The 14,847-nt window shown below is 40.1% G+C and overlaps 1 protein-coding gene across 13 annotated transcripts in view; it reads right to left on the minus strand.

The window, feature by feature from the left end:
* Positions 1 to 14,847, minus strand: part of PHF3 (PHD finger protein 3) — a 99,202-nt gene that overhangs the window by 33,251 nt on the left and 51,104 nt on the right. For 6 of the 13 annotated variants that reach the window (XR_009453477.1, XM_059701283.1, XM_059701278.1 and 3 more), the window contains 2 exons: positions 10,454 to 10,615; positions 2,288 to 4,061 (listed from right to left, as the gene is read on the minus strand). The exons of 2 other annotated variants lie outside the window; for them this stretch is intronic. Coding sequence is in view for 8 of the 11 variants with exons in the window: in XM_059701278.1 (XP_059557261.1) it covers positions 2,288 to 4,061; positions 10,454 to 10,615 (1,936 nt within the window). In the remaining 3 variants the exon portion in view is untranslated. 5 more of the 13 variants (XM_059701290.1, XM_059701289.1, XM_059701281.1 and 2 more) reach the window with 5 other exon arrangements.

Below are 14,847 nucleotides of genomic sequence, written 5' to 3' on the forward strand. Positions count from 1 at the left end.
CAGGCCAGTATGATGTGTCAATTGTTAGAGTCAATACTTACTGTTTCTGCTTATGGTCAAATATTACATTTGGCCATACCATGAACAAATTTATTTAAAAACATAATTTCCACTGGGAACACATTCAAGAAGCTAACCTCTATTAGAATAGATGTAAAACGCTTAAGACTTATTAAAATAGTCTTTACAGAAGCAAAGCTGTCTGTCTTAAGTGCTAGAAAATAGCTTTCAATGGGCTAGTGCATGAAATGAAAAAGATGAAAATTATTTCCAAATATGCCCTTCCTAACTAATTCATATTCTTATGCATGAATTAAAGAAAATTACATGCTGCATGACTGGTACATTCTTTGAGTAACCTCAATATATATAAGCACAATGTGTCAAAGTGCAGGCTAGTTAATACGTAAAGAAAAAAAACCAATCATTTATTTAGGGTTCTTTATTCACAAAATTGAAGTAATGTGTAATGATTCTTCCAAGACTGTTTCCAATGTTATTATTCATATAAATTACACAGGATGAACTCAAAATCCCTATACTGTCATTTTCCAGACTGAAGCAAAAAAATTCTAGATCTTACAGAGTAGAACCAAAAGGCAGCACTCGATTAAAAAAAAAAAAAAAAGTGGGACTTAACACTTAATCTTCACTTTAGGAAAATAACTGTTGATGTTGATAAAGTGACAGTCATCATCTAAAAGCCTGAGCAGAACTACTAAGGACTGATCATCAGAACAGAACTTTTATCTGCAAAAAAAGTTACATAATAACATCCTTAACCTGGCTTCCAACTCTTGGCCAAAGTTTCATTTTAGAAATTCATTCACTCTAAGACTCCTATTCTATTCCTCTGACCACATGTCACTGGGATAGTTTATAGAAGATTCTGGAAGAAAGAAAAAGGGGCTGGCATAAAAGAGCACTTACATGTACCTTCCAGCCCCGAATTCTCTTAGACCTAAAAATTCAACAGGCCCACTTTAGAATATTTGAATAAAGTGTTTTAAGTTTTTAAAAAAAGCATAAAGATATAAGTGAGGGCAAATGTAGCACTACCTTCAAACAAGTCACAACTTTGAAAAACTGAAATATGTTGTTATAAAATAACCAATCACACTAAAAATAGGCCACAGGCTGAATCAACAATGAAGAAGCCCTTTGACATCAACTTGATTTTTTACAGGAATAGCCCCAAAACTACCCACACACTCTCCCCAACCACATTTTCCCACACTAAAATAATGTACAACACTTTACTAAAAGGTCCCCCCAAAATAGTTTCACTTATGTAATCTGACAGTGCTGTGAAAGTCATTATAACATTTACTTTCATGAGTAAGGAGAACATTACAATGTGCAAGTTTTAATGTTCTTTTATCATTATCAATGTTGATAGAAGTCCCAACAGCAATCTTAACACTTGAACAGGATAATCTTGTAGCTGCAATATCCACTTCACTTCTTGTTTTCCTTTCTTAAAAAACTAGCAAATAAAATATATGGGCCGGGATGGGGGATGGGGGACAGGGGGTGGAAGTACCATCAACTACAAAACACTGATTCCTAAGGAAAGAATGCCAAAGACAGTGTTAAAAATCATTTCTTAAAGGATCAGAATTCACTAGAAATCCTCCAAATCACTAAAATTTTCCAAAAAGAAACTAATAAATGTTTTTACTCCATTCCATGATACATATAAAATTCACCTGGGTAATATAGCAGTTGTTTTAGCTGTCAAATTTCACTCCAAGGTTAAGTTTGATTGTTATGAAGTAGTTGAAGTTATAGTGTGCTTCATTTAACCCCCTCTCCCCAAACCTTCAAAAGAAACAGAATTTCCACTATGACCTTCACACTTTATTACTAATTTTTCTCCAGCCAAATAAAATATATAGAGACCCAAGGCAGTGTAACCATTTTCTGATTAGCAGAAAAAATTTGTTTCTCTATATGTAATGACTAAATTAAACCAACTGGTTACAATGATGGAACATTTCCACATATACCGACTGCTGGTCACGCTATACTTTTTAAAATGTGCTAAGATAATATATTTGCAAATTCAGTGGCTCCATCTTCCTATCACTAATCCAGGATTGATGAGGGGTTTTTTTTTCTGCAAAAGTCTTTGTATGTTAATTTCTTTCTATTAAAATGTTCACACTAATCCCACACTAAAAAAGGAATTTCTCTTCAATGTACACATCACACATCTCTCTCTCTCTCTCTCTCTCTCTCTCTCACTCACACACACACACACACACACACACACACACACACACACCTGTTGCCATGGGGTTTTTTGCAAAACCCACACTGCTTGCTGGGAGTCCACATATATTTGCTTTCAAATGAAGAGCTATGATCTGAGCCTTCTTTTTTTATGGTAGCTATGTTATCTGGAATGAACAATGGTGGCTCATCCAAAGAAAAACTTTTGCTGCTTCTTCTTTGGCGGGGTTGTAGGTTCTTCTCGGGTTTTTTTTGTTTCAGTTTATCCTCCTCCTTAAAATGTTCTGCACCACTTGCATGTTCAAACTCTTCCTTCACATGACTATTGGTTTTTACTGCTGGAGCCAGCTGTTGGGGCTTGTGGCACTGTTTCTGGCAGGACGGTAATAGATGTCCAGTTTGTGCAGGATGATGAGGTTCTTTAGAGCAACCAGGCTGATCATGAGGCTTATCACTCAACCAATGTGTTACAGGTTTGGAAATCTGTACTAAATTTTGATCTTGTGTTTTTTTCAAATTAGAATGAGCTTGATTTTTCACAGACTTAGCCCCAGAATTGCAACTCTGAATCTTTGAATGCTTATCAACTTGTTTTTTTCTCACTTTGACTGGCCTATGAAAATTTTGCTGAGACTCTAGTTCATCGGCATTCCGTTTCACACTTTTGACACTAGCTTTAGTTTTGATATGCGTTAATTCATGCTTTGCTGCAACAATTTTTTTCAAAGTATCTGTGCTCATGCTTTGCTTAGAGTGAATTACAGGTTTTGTGTGTTTGGATTTTATGTTTTTTGACTCTAAGCAAGAAACACTATTTGATGGGCTGTTTCTGTCATCCTGAAGGGTTGCTGTTTCATGAGACTCCATTTTAATACTTTCAACAATATTCAACTGTTTTAAATTTTGGTCAGGCACATCACAAATAGCATTTTCTACAATATTACACTCTGGTTCAAAAGCACTAGTAACCGCCTCATCCAAGTTTGATTTGTTAAATTCAGTGCTCTCCAACTGTTTATGATTAGACTCTATGTCTTTACAATAACTCAATGGTTCTAGTTCATTTCTATGAAGAGAGTTCTTAGCTTGATCAAATTCCATCGTATTCTTCAATTCCAAATGGCATTCATTTACTTCATCCACAGTGCTAGACAAACCTACAAGGTTCTTTTCGGTCTTATTTGGATTTGTACAAGCAGCATCACCACAGAGAGCAGCAGCAGATTCTGGTTCCTTAACAATTTGGTCACCTTCAAGGGATAATTTGACCGTTTCCTTTGATTCTTGTTCAACCTTTGTACTCATTTCTTCAACAATAGTCTCATCCACTTTATCTGAAACAGAATCATTCTGTTCATGTTCTTCTTTACCTGAAAATGTAAACAATGGGCTACTAACAGTCTTGATTTTACATTCCACCAGAGCTTCATTTTTCTTTTCTTCAATACTATCACAAGTCTTTGAAAGGAGTGGACAATTTATTTCATCAGATGGCACATTTGCTTTTTCCTGATTATTACACTTCTTAGAATCTAATCCAACTTCATCCTTCATTTCAAGACAAGATGACACTGAAGAGTGACTTGAAGACACAGATACTTCCGATACTTCAGTTTGTTCAAGATGCCGACTGCTCCTTCTGCTCTCTTTATGATACTCAGGTTTCGGTGATGCACAAGCTTCTTCTTTTATCTGACACCTTTCTGGTTGTTTCCCGCCTGCTTTAGGGGCAGATACAGTCTTCACAGGTGCTTTTTTTGTGCTATTTAAAGGTGCTGCATTTGAACGCTTGGCAATAGTGCTTTGTCGCAAACTTCTTACTTGTTCTATCACAAGGGAAAAAAATAAAAATAACTTAGCTATTTTGCCATGTGTTTTTATTTCAATACAACCTAGAATATACACTTCTTTATTCTGAGCTACAAAATGTATCATTTCAACGAAAATGTCCTGAACAGTTACTCATGATGGTGATTTTAAGATATATACATACATGTTAAATTTTATATTTATCAAAGTTCTATAAATTCTGGCAGGGGGGGAAACCTCTAAAGTTTAGACTATTATACCTTATTATAAGACAAATGTTTTCATCATCTCTTTTTTTTAACATATTTTTATTGATTTCAGAGAATAAGGGAGAGGGATAGAAACATTAATGATGAGAGAGAACCACTGATTGGCTGCCTCTTGCACGCCCCCTACTGGGGATCGAGCCAGCAACCCGGGCATGTGCCCTTGATTGGAATCGAACCCAGGACCCTTTAGTCTACAGGCTGACCCCTCTATCCACTAAGTCAAACCAGCTAGGGCTCTTTTTTTTTTTTTTTTTTAAACCAAGTCTCTTTTCGATCAGAAATAAGCTGGGGGGGGGGGGCGCGCAATGGGTGGATAAGGACACATACGTAATACCTTAATCAATAAAGGAAAAAATAAAAAGAAATAAGCTGGGAGTAAAATAAGTTTAAAAAGCTTCATTTACATCAATACCCATCCTAAAGCAAGGCTGCCATACCATTTTAAACATTAAATATTTTTAAATATATAAAACCCAAACAAAAATTCAACTACCAATAAAATGAACTAAACTACCTATTACAAACAAGCTCTGTGTTTTAAAGCACAACTTCAAAAGAACTCAAATTCTTTTTGAATGTGCTTCACTTATATTACCATTTTAGCATCCAAGCTATTCCTAAAAGAGGAAATGAAGTATATACTAGAGTATTAGATCAACAGGAAGAAAAATTACAATGAAAAACACTTAAGCCAAGAAAATGTATCATAGAAGAAAATGAAGAGTATGAAAATAATTGAATAAACCTTCTCACCTTTAACAATGCTTCTAATAAAAAAAAATCTATTAATTTTCCTTCTTTCCCTATCTGTATATTTTATTTTATCTACGGGAAGGAGAAACATAAAAGTGTGGGAAAGAAAAAAAAATATTGGAAAAAGAGAAAGCTAAATAATTCACTAAGTTAAAAACAAAAAACAACTCACAAACTAAACTATAAAATAAAAAGCTATTTCCAAACCTATGCATATCCTATACTTCTGAATCAATTCTGTATAACTAAACACTATCAGCTTTTTTTAAATTCCCCTTCCTTTTAATGCAAAATCCTACTATGCACCCATATTTAGAACACTTTCCTAATTTGTCATTCATCACTAAACTATGGGACTCTTAAAGTATAAATGTCCCTATCTGTCTATAACAGTCCTATGTCAGAGCATACCCTTTCACTCTTAAGTGCCCCAGCTTGGACAAAAAATTATATGGTCATCCAAATCTATAATATTTGGTCATGAGGTTAAGCACTCAAGTTTTTTCTTAGTGGATTATAAACTGTTTATCACATGTTCAACTATATAATACTGTTAAATAACTAAAATTTTAATGGCTGGTTATTAGTATTTAGATAATTTGTAAAGCTTTGAAGACAGCTTGTAATAATTTACAGCTCTATTTTATTCACCTACCCTGACATAAAATAAATGAAGAACATTTAACATCCATTACCTAAGTCAGGGGTCCTCAAACTACGGCCCACGGGCCACACGCAAATACAAATATTGCATTTGTTCCCGTTTTGTTTTTTTACTTCAAAATAAGATATGTGCAGTGTGCATAGGAATTTGTTCATAGTTTGTTTTTTTTTAAACTATAGTCCGGCCCTCCAACGGTCTGAGGGACAGTGAACTGGCCCCTGTTTAAAAAGTTTGAGGACTCCTGACCTAAATGGTTGCTAAAAATGATAAATGAATAGCATATTTAACTGAGAAAGTATTCAGATAAAAAAAAAAAAATGGCCCTAGGTGGTTTGGCTCAGTGGATAGAGCGGACTGAAGAGTCCCGGTTTTGATTCTGGTCAAGGGCACATGCCCAGGTTGTAGGCTCGATCCCCAGTTGGGGGCGTGCAGGAGGCAGCTGATCAATGATTCTCTCTCTCATCACTGATGTTTCTCTCTCTCTCTCTGCCTTCCTCTCTGAAATAAAAATATATTTTTTAAAAAATGGTTTTGCAATAGTAATTGATTTATTGAGCAAAGGGTAAAAAGTCCCTTTTTCTCCTCTAAATATCAACTGCCTTAGTCTGAAGCCTAGCTGTATAGGCCAAAAATTTGTCTATAATATGCATTCTATTCTTTTCATTTCTCAAAGTCACAAGTATATACAAAATAAATTATTAAAAATATAAATTGAGAAAAAGATGACAAAGTAAACATATGCATCTAAGTCAATCCACTTTTCAAAACCCCACTAAAGCTAAAAAAAGGCATAAATCTAAAAGGAAATAACAGAAGAGAAAACTGACAGTTTGGAAGCCAAACAAGGATGATCAAGAAGCTACTAATGACCCAGCTGATGAGCATCAACCCATGAACCAGGAGGTCAAGGTTTGAATCCCAGTCATGTCACATGCCTGGGTTATGGGCTCCACCCTCAGTCAAGGGCATGCAGGAGGCAGCTGATCAATGATTCTCATCATTGATGTTTCTATCTCTTTCCCTCTCACTTCCACTCTACCTATCTATCTATCTATCTATCTATCTATCTATCTATCTATCTATCTATCTATCTATCTATCTCTGTATGTGTGTGTGTATATATGTATACTAGAGGCCCGGTGCACAAAAATTTGTGCATGGGGGGGAGGGGGGTCCCTCAGCCCGGCCTATGCCCTCTCGCAGTCTGGGACCCCTCGGGAGATAACGACCTGCTGGCTTAGGCCTGCTCCTGGGTGGCAGAGGGCAGGCCCAATCCCTAGGTGCAGCCCCTGGTTGGGCTCAGAGCAGGGCCGATTGGGGAGTTGGGGCGCCGCCCCATCATGCACAGAGCAGGACAGATTGGGAGGTTGTGATGCCACCCTCAGTCACGCTCAGGGTAGGGCCAATTGGGGGGTTGGGGCACCATCCCTGTCACACTCAAGGTAGGGTCGATGGGGAGGTTGCAGCGCCACCCCGTCACGCACAGAGCAGGGCCGACCAGGGGGTTGGGGCACCGCCCTCTATCACCCACAGAGGAGGGCCCATCAGGGGGTTGGGGCACCGCCCTCTATCACCCACAGAGCAGGGCCGATCAGGGGGTTGGGGCGCCGCCACTCTCACACTCAAGGCAGGGCCAATGGGGAGGCTATGGCTCTACCCCATCACACACAGAGCAGGGTCCGTGGGGGGAGGGGGGGGGTTGGGGAGCTCCCCCCAGCAGGCACAGGGCAGGGCTGCTCAGGGGGTTGTGGCCCCACCCCCTGTCACACACAGAGCCACAGGGCGATCAGGGGGTTTGGGCGCTGCCCCCTGTCACGCTGATCCCGGTGCCAGGAGGCATATTACCCTTTTACTATATAGGATAGAGGCCTGGTGCATGGGTGGGTGCCGGCTGGTTTGCCCTGAAGGGTGTCCTGGATCAGGGTGAGGGTCCCCACTGGGGTGCCTGGCCAGCCTGGGTGAGGGGATGAGGGCTGTTTTCAGGCTGGGGGTGACTGAAGCTCCCAACTGCTCCTTTTTTTCTTTTTATTCTGGCCAGCTTTAGCTTTGAGGCTTGGCTCCAGCTCTTAGGCCTCCAATGCTGAAGGTCCAATGTGACCTTTGCTTACAATGTTGCAATCCTGCTGGCTGAAGCACTGCGGACTAAAGCAGGTTTCTGGAGTTTTGTTTAGCTTCTATATTTGTTACATAGTTGCTTAGAGTTGCAGCTCAGAGGCCGGCAAGGCAGGCGGGGAACGTTGGTTTCCTCCGTCACTGAAGCAAGCAAGCCTCATGTTAGTTTCAAGCTGCCTGGCTGCCGGCCGCCATCTTGGCTGACAGTTAATTTGCATATTGCCCTGATCAGCCAATGGGGAGGGTAGCGGTCGTATGCTAATTACCGTGTTTCTCTTTTATTAGATAGGAGGACTAGAGGCCCGGTGCATGAAATTTGTGCACTGGGGGTGGGGTGCCCTCAGCACAGCCTGCCTTCTCACAGTCCGAGAGCCCTCAGTGGATGTCCTACTGACGGCCACAGTCTGGCAGCAGAGGCTCAGAACAGGCGTCGTGTGTGTGTGTGTGTGTGTGTGTGTGTGTGTGTGTGTTTGTGTGTCCCCACTGGGGGCCGGCCACCAGCCACACCATGGAGGCTTGGAGCAGGCGCCCCTCTGTGTTGGTATCTCAGGCTCCTGGCCTCCACTGCGTGTTTTTCTCTCCCTTGAGCTGTGGCCAGGGTGGGGTGCTGCCTGCAGGCTGCGCTTTCCTGCTCATGGATCACCAGATCACTTCAGAGACCAGGGGCAGGCCCTGCTGGGTGCTGCCTATGGGGAACTTTCCTGCTCTGGGATCGCCATGGCGATCCCAGGAGCAGGCCCACCTGGAGCCCGCCACCCTCCACACTTGCCTGCTCTGGGATTGCCATGGTGATCCCAGCAGCAGGCCCACCTGGGGCCCGCCACCCTCCACACTTGCCTGCTCTGGGATTGCCATGGCATCCCAGCAGCAGGCCCACCTGGGGGCCGCCCACCTTCCGCACTTGCCTGCTCTGGGATTGCAATAGGGTCCCAGGGGGCAGCGGGGCTTAGGCGGCACACGGGGGTCCCGGCTGGGAGCGGAGCTTAGGCAGCACACGGGGTCCCGGCTGGGGCAGGGCTTAGGTGATGCGATCGCACCGCCTAAGCCCGGCCGCCCAGGGCCGCACCCGGCCCAGATGGCATCTGTCACTGGCCAGCCCTGCCTGCAGTATGCAAATTAGCTGCCGTCTTGGATGGCAGTTAATTTGCATATGGTGCTGATTAGCCAATGGGAAGTATAGCAGAGGTACGGTTAATTACCCTTTTTGTCTTTTATTAGATAGGATAGATAGATTAACAGGACTTCCAGAAAGCAAGAGCAGAGAAAATAAAGAGGGAATTACCAATGAAACAATCCAAGAAATGTTCCCAGAATTGAATAGTAACAGTTTCAGACTAAAAAGACTTACTGAATACCAAGCTCAATATATAAAACACACCTACACCAAGATGCAGTATCAGAAATATCAAAGCACTAGAGCTGATAAGGAAGAGATTCCACTAAGTTCCAGAAGAAAAGTAGCTAACATATCCCCCCCCAAAAAAATGGAACAGTTTTAACTTTCTGAAGGAAAATTATTTCCAACCCTGAATTCAATGCTCAACCAAACCATGACTTCAATGAGAACAAATTAATCACATTTACAAATATACAAGAAGTGTGTCACCAAAATGAAGGCATTAAGCCAAAAAAGAGAAAATAGAAACTGTAATACACAACAGAATCTTCAGAATGGTAAGGGGAGAGCCCTTAGGAGTAGATCAAAGGCTCCCAGAGATATTTCTTCAATGAAATAACAATTACAGAATATCTGATATGCACATATATCTTTAGGAAAAATTTAGACAACTGGCAGAGTGGTTGGGGTGTAATTATTAACATGTATACAAAAGCTCTGAGTAGAGCTTGACCGGCATGACTCAGTGGTTGAGCGACAACCTATGAATCAGGAGGTCATGGTCATGGTTCAATTCCATCAGGACACATGGATTGTAACCTAAATCCCCAGTGGGGGCGTGTGGGAGACAGCTGATCAATAATTCTCTCTCATCATTGACGTTTCTATCTTTCTCTCTCTCTACCTCTCCCTTTCTCTCTGAAATCAATAAAAATATATTTTTTAAAAAGCTGTGTGTACAAATATATAAAGCTATAAGCAAATGAAAAAAAAATCTTACATCAGAAAGACAAGAAGATGTATAGGAAAAGTAACCACAGTTCACTAAACAGATCATCTCTGCTAGAATAGAAAATCACAGTAACATACATAAACACTACTGCTCTAACGAAATTATATAGAAGGATGAGAAAATGTACTTTTGTGTGATAGGGACAAGAGAAGAATGCTAAATCATCATAATTCACAGTGGGAAGTCAATAAATACCTACATCAGAATAATCATAAAGTAGCAATATACATGCTACTCAGAAACATGGAATAAATGTCTCTGGGGAAATGAAAATGGGTAGTGCGATAGTGAGTACTGGAAACTCATAGAACTAGTCAATTCTTTAAATTATGTGAATGTATCATTTCCATTAAAATTTATAAAAATTATGTCAGCATATTGGTATAAGCTCAAAACTCATTATCAAAATGCTCAGCAAACGGACAATTTCTCACATCTGTCCCTACACCTTGGATTTTCTAGGTAATCTTTGAAAGGATTACCTTGTGCCATTAAACGAGGTGATTTTCTTGGTGATCTCACTGAATTTTCTTCTACTTTGTCCCTCAAATTCCTGTTAGGTAAAATCAGTTCTTCTTCATCAATGGTATCATTGCCACTTTCTTTAACAACTCCTTCGTCCATAATATCGTCAAGACCAACAACTAGAAAAAAACAAAAACAACCAAAAAAATTACTTCTAAAAAATATTGGGGATGTTTAAGCACGTAATGGCCTGTACAGAACATTGTGAGAACTGAATGCAATAGTACATAGGCTTGAAAATCTAGGTCTATTCCTAGAATATGATATTGCCACTACCAAGCTCCCAATTCAGGTTTACAAACTTCTACCTTATGAGGAAACTAGGAAAGGCTATAATCTTTCTTGATTTGACCTCCACTATCACTGTCACTTATTCACTGTTCCTTTGTGAACATAACAAGCAACTAACTATACCTGAGTACTTGATTACCAATTTTGGTTAAAGTAGTACAAAAGAGTTTAATATCCTAAAAAGCTTGTGATTCTAGATTCGTGCTAGAACCAAAAAGATTCTAACTTTATATGCTACATGTATGAAAGTATTGTAGATAATACTTTTTAGTGGTAATACACAGACACAAATGAAAACACTGTGAAACTTCCCCTTCCCCCAAATGCTAGAAAAAATGGTAGTTGTTGCCCAGGTGGCATGGCTCGGTGGTTGAGCACTGACCTATGAACCAGGAGGTCACAGTTCTATTCCTGGTCAGGTCATATGCCCAGGTTGTGGGCTCAGTCCCAGTGGGGGCTGTGCAGGAGGCAGCCGATCAATAATTCTTCTCTCATCATTGGTGTCTCTCTCTCTCTCTCTCTCTCTCTCTCTCTCTCTCTCTCTCTCTCCCCCCCCCCCTCCCTCCCTCCCTCCCTCCCTCTCCCTTCCTCTCTAAAATCCTAAATGGTAGTTGTTTAATATAGCTATATAATCAAATTACTTTCTCCTACTCAAAAGAGAAAGTGGGAAGATATAGAAAAGGATTGAGAAATACTTAAGAAAATATAAATACTGAAACACTATACTTATATACTGTCACTGGGTTTATTTCTTTATATAACAAATATACCTTAACTAGCTGACATAAAACAATTCTAAATGTGCAGTTGCATGAAATCTAGTAAAAAAGAATGTGATTATTTCGATTAGAAGGCCCAAATTCAAATCCCTGCTAAAATCTATAATAAAAGCGTAATGCGATCAGAAACTTCTTTCTCGATTCAAGATCTAAGAACCGAACTCTTGAGAGAGAACCAAGATGGCGGCATAGGTTAATGCCGGAGTTTGCTGCTTTGAACAACTACTTCAAAAGTGAAACCAAAAAACGGAAGGGACATCACCCAGAACCACAGGAACGCTGGCTGAGTGGAAGTCCTACAACTAGGAGGAAAGAGAAACGCATATGGACACTCAGAGGAGGCGCAGTGCTGAAGTCAAATTCTGAGGTGCGGAGTGCGCGGAGCGGGCTGGTGGCGACGGGCGCGGTTGTTGTTTTCTATCGGGAGGGAGTCGCAGACTCTGAGCACCAGATCCGGGTGAGTCTTTAGGGACCCAGACTCAAACGGGAGAAGCAGGACTGTCTGGCTTCGGTCAGAGCGAGTGCAGCTTTCTCTCTGAGCTTTGCAGCGGGTGCTGGGACTCAGAGAGGCAGAGCCCCTGGGGACAGGACTGAGAGCCGCCATAACTGCTCTCTCCGGCCCACCCTGTTGATCCTGTGCGACCCGCCCCGCCCAAGCCCTGCACAGAGGCATTTGCCGGATAGCCTCAGGCAAAGGCTAGATTAGCACCTCCCTAGAGAACAGAAGTTCTCTCACTGCTGACACTCATAGCTGACTCTCATAGCCACTTGGCCTGGAGGTCAAACCCTCCCTGGAATTAGCTACAACAATCAAGATTTATCTATAAGACTTCGAACAAAGACCACTAGGGGGTGCACCAAGGAAGCATAACAAAATGCAGAGACACAGAAACAGGACAAAATTGTCAATGGAAGAAATAGAGTTCAGAACCACACTTTTAAGGTCTCTCAAGAACTGTTTAGAAGCTGCCGATAAACTTAATGAGATCTACACGAAAACTAATAAGACCCTCGATCTTATATTGGGGAACCAACTAGAAATTAAGCACACACGGACTGAAATAACGAATACTATACAGACGCCCGACAGCAGACCAGAGGAGCGCAAGAATCAAGTCAATGATTTGAAATGCGAGGAAGCAAAAAACATCCAACCGGAAAAGCAAAATGAAAAAAGAATCCAAAAATGCGAGGATAGTGTAAGGAGCCTCTGGGACAGCTTCAAGCGTACCAACATCAGAATTATAGGGGTGCCAGAAGATGAGAGAGAGCAAGATATTGAAAACCTATTTGAAGAAATAATGACAGAAAACTTCCCCCACCTGGTGAAAGAAATGGACTTACAGGTCCAAGAAGCGCGGAGAACCCCAAACAAAAGGAATCCAAAGAGGACCACACCAAGACACATCATAATTAAAATGCCAAGAGCAAAAGATAAAGAGAGAATCTTAAAAACAGCAAGAGAAAGAAACTCAGTTACCTACAAGGGAATACCCATACGACTGTCAGCTGATTTCTCAACAGAAACTTTGCAGGCCAGAAGAGAGTGGCAAGAAATATTCAAAGTGATGAATACCAAGAACCTACAACCAAGATTACTTTATCCAGCAAAGCTATCATTCAGAATTGAAGGTCAGATAAAGAGCTTCACAGATAAGGAAAAGCTAAAGGAGTTCATCACCACCAAACCAGGATTATATGAAATGCTGAAAGGTATCCTTTAAGAAGAGGAAGAGGAAGAAAAAGGTAAAGATACAAATTATGAACAACAAATATGCATCTATCAACAAGTGAATCTAAGAATCAAGTGAATAAATAATCTGATGATCAGAATGAACTGTTGATTATAATAGAATCAGGGACATAGAAAGGGAATGGACTGACTATTCCTGGGGGGGAAAGGGGTGTGGGAGATGTGGGAAGAGACTGGACAAAAATCGTGCACCTATGGATGAGGACAGTGGGTGGGGAGTGAGGGCGGAGGGTGGGGCGGGAACTGGGAGGAGGGGAGTTATGGGGGGGAAAAAAAAGGAACAAATGTAATAATCTGAACAATAAATATTTAATTAAAAAAAAAAAAAGAAAAAGAAAAAAAAGCGTAATGCTACTTAGACCAGACGTCCTTCCGGACAAAGCCAAGGCAGCCAGGGCCCGGGCGGGGACCAAGCCCCTTGCACAAATTTTGTGCATCAGGCATCCAGTACTTAAATAAAACTTGACCAAGTCACTTAACCTAGCATATCAGTTTTGTTTTTTTATCTCTAAAATGAGAATAACAATACCTCTCCTACCTACCTTACAGGACTTATGAGGAAGAAGTAATGTATGAAAACTCACTTTGTAAACTTTAGAATACTAGACATATGTTAGTTATTATCTTTATCCTAGGGGGTTAGAAGGACCCTCAACAAGTTATCTAGTCATCATCTTTGTAGCCAAGTAGAACTTCATTTAAAAGAGCTCAACAAGATAGTAGTCTATCCTAAAATTTAAAGAGAACAAAATTCCTTATATAGTTTCAAATGGTACAATCTTTTTGAAGAGCAATCTGACAAATGGAATCACAAAACTGCTAATGCACGTTGACCACAAAATTACAAAGAATAGAAAAGTGAATCATGGAAAAAATGCTGGCTTTTTAAAAAACATACTTTGATCCTTGTTAACAAATAAATGATATGTGTGTATGGACATTTAGATAAACAGACAAATTAGCAGGAAATAGATGAAAATTATAACAGCTGTTCTATAAAAGACAAGAATATACTTTTTGCTGTTTTCCACATTTCCTGCCATTTGTATTGCTCTCACAGAGTATCACTAAGCTTGGCATTAAAAGCTTAGAGAATATACTTTAGGAAAATTCATCAGGACTCATTTAAGATATAATTTAAGGAGAAACAGGTGAGGAGTTCAGTTAGAAAGCTATCCCACCATGATGGAAACTTATGTTGCCACACATTCACATATATTCTCAAAGAATTTTTAATATATTTACATTTCTACCATGTTCATTTTAAAAAGCAAAATTTAAGACTATTTTATCAATTTTATATAAAAGCATATATACAATATATGCATTACAAATATGGATAGAAATAGTTAAAGAAAAAAAACAAAACCAAGTGTTATCAGTCATTATATTTCTAGTGGTAAGGTGGATAAGGAATTTGAGTTTTTTTATTCATTGTTATTTCTGTGCTTTCCACATTTTCTACAATGAACATGTAAAGAAAAAAAAACAATTCAAAAGAGGAAAATAGTCCAGGAGAAAAGTGACT

Source organism: Myotis daubentonii, chromosome 6 (assembly GCF_963259705.1).
Source record: "Myotis daubentonii chromosome 6, mMyoDau2.1, whole genome shotgun sequence".
NCBI lineage: Eukaryota > Metazoa > Chordata > Mammalia > Chiroptera > Vespertilionidae > Myotis > Myotis daubentonii.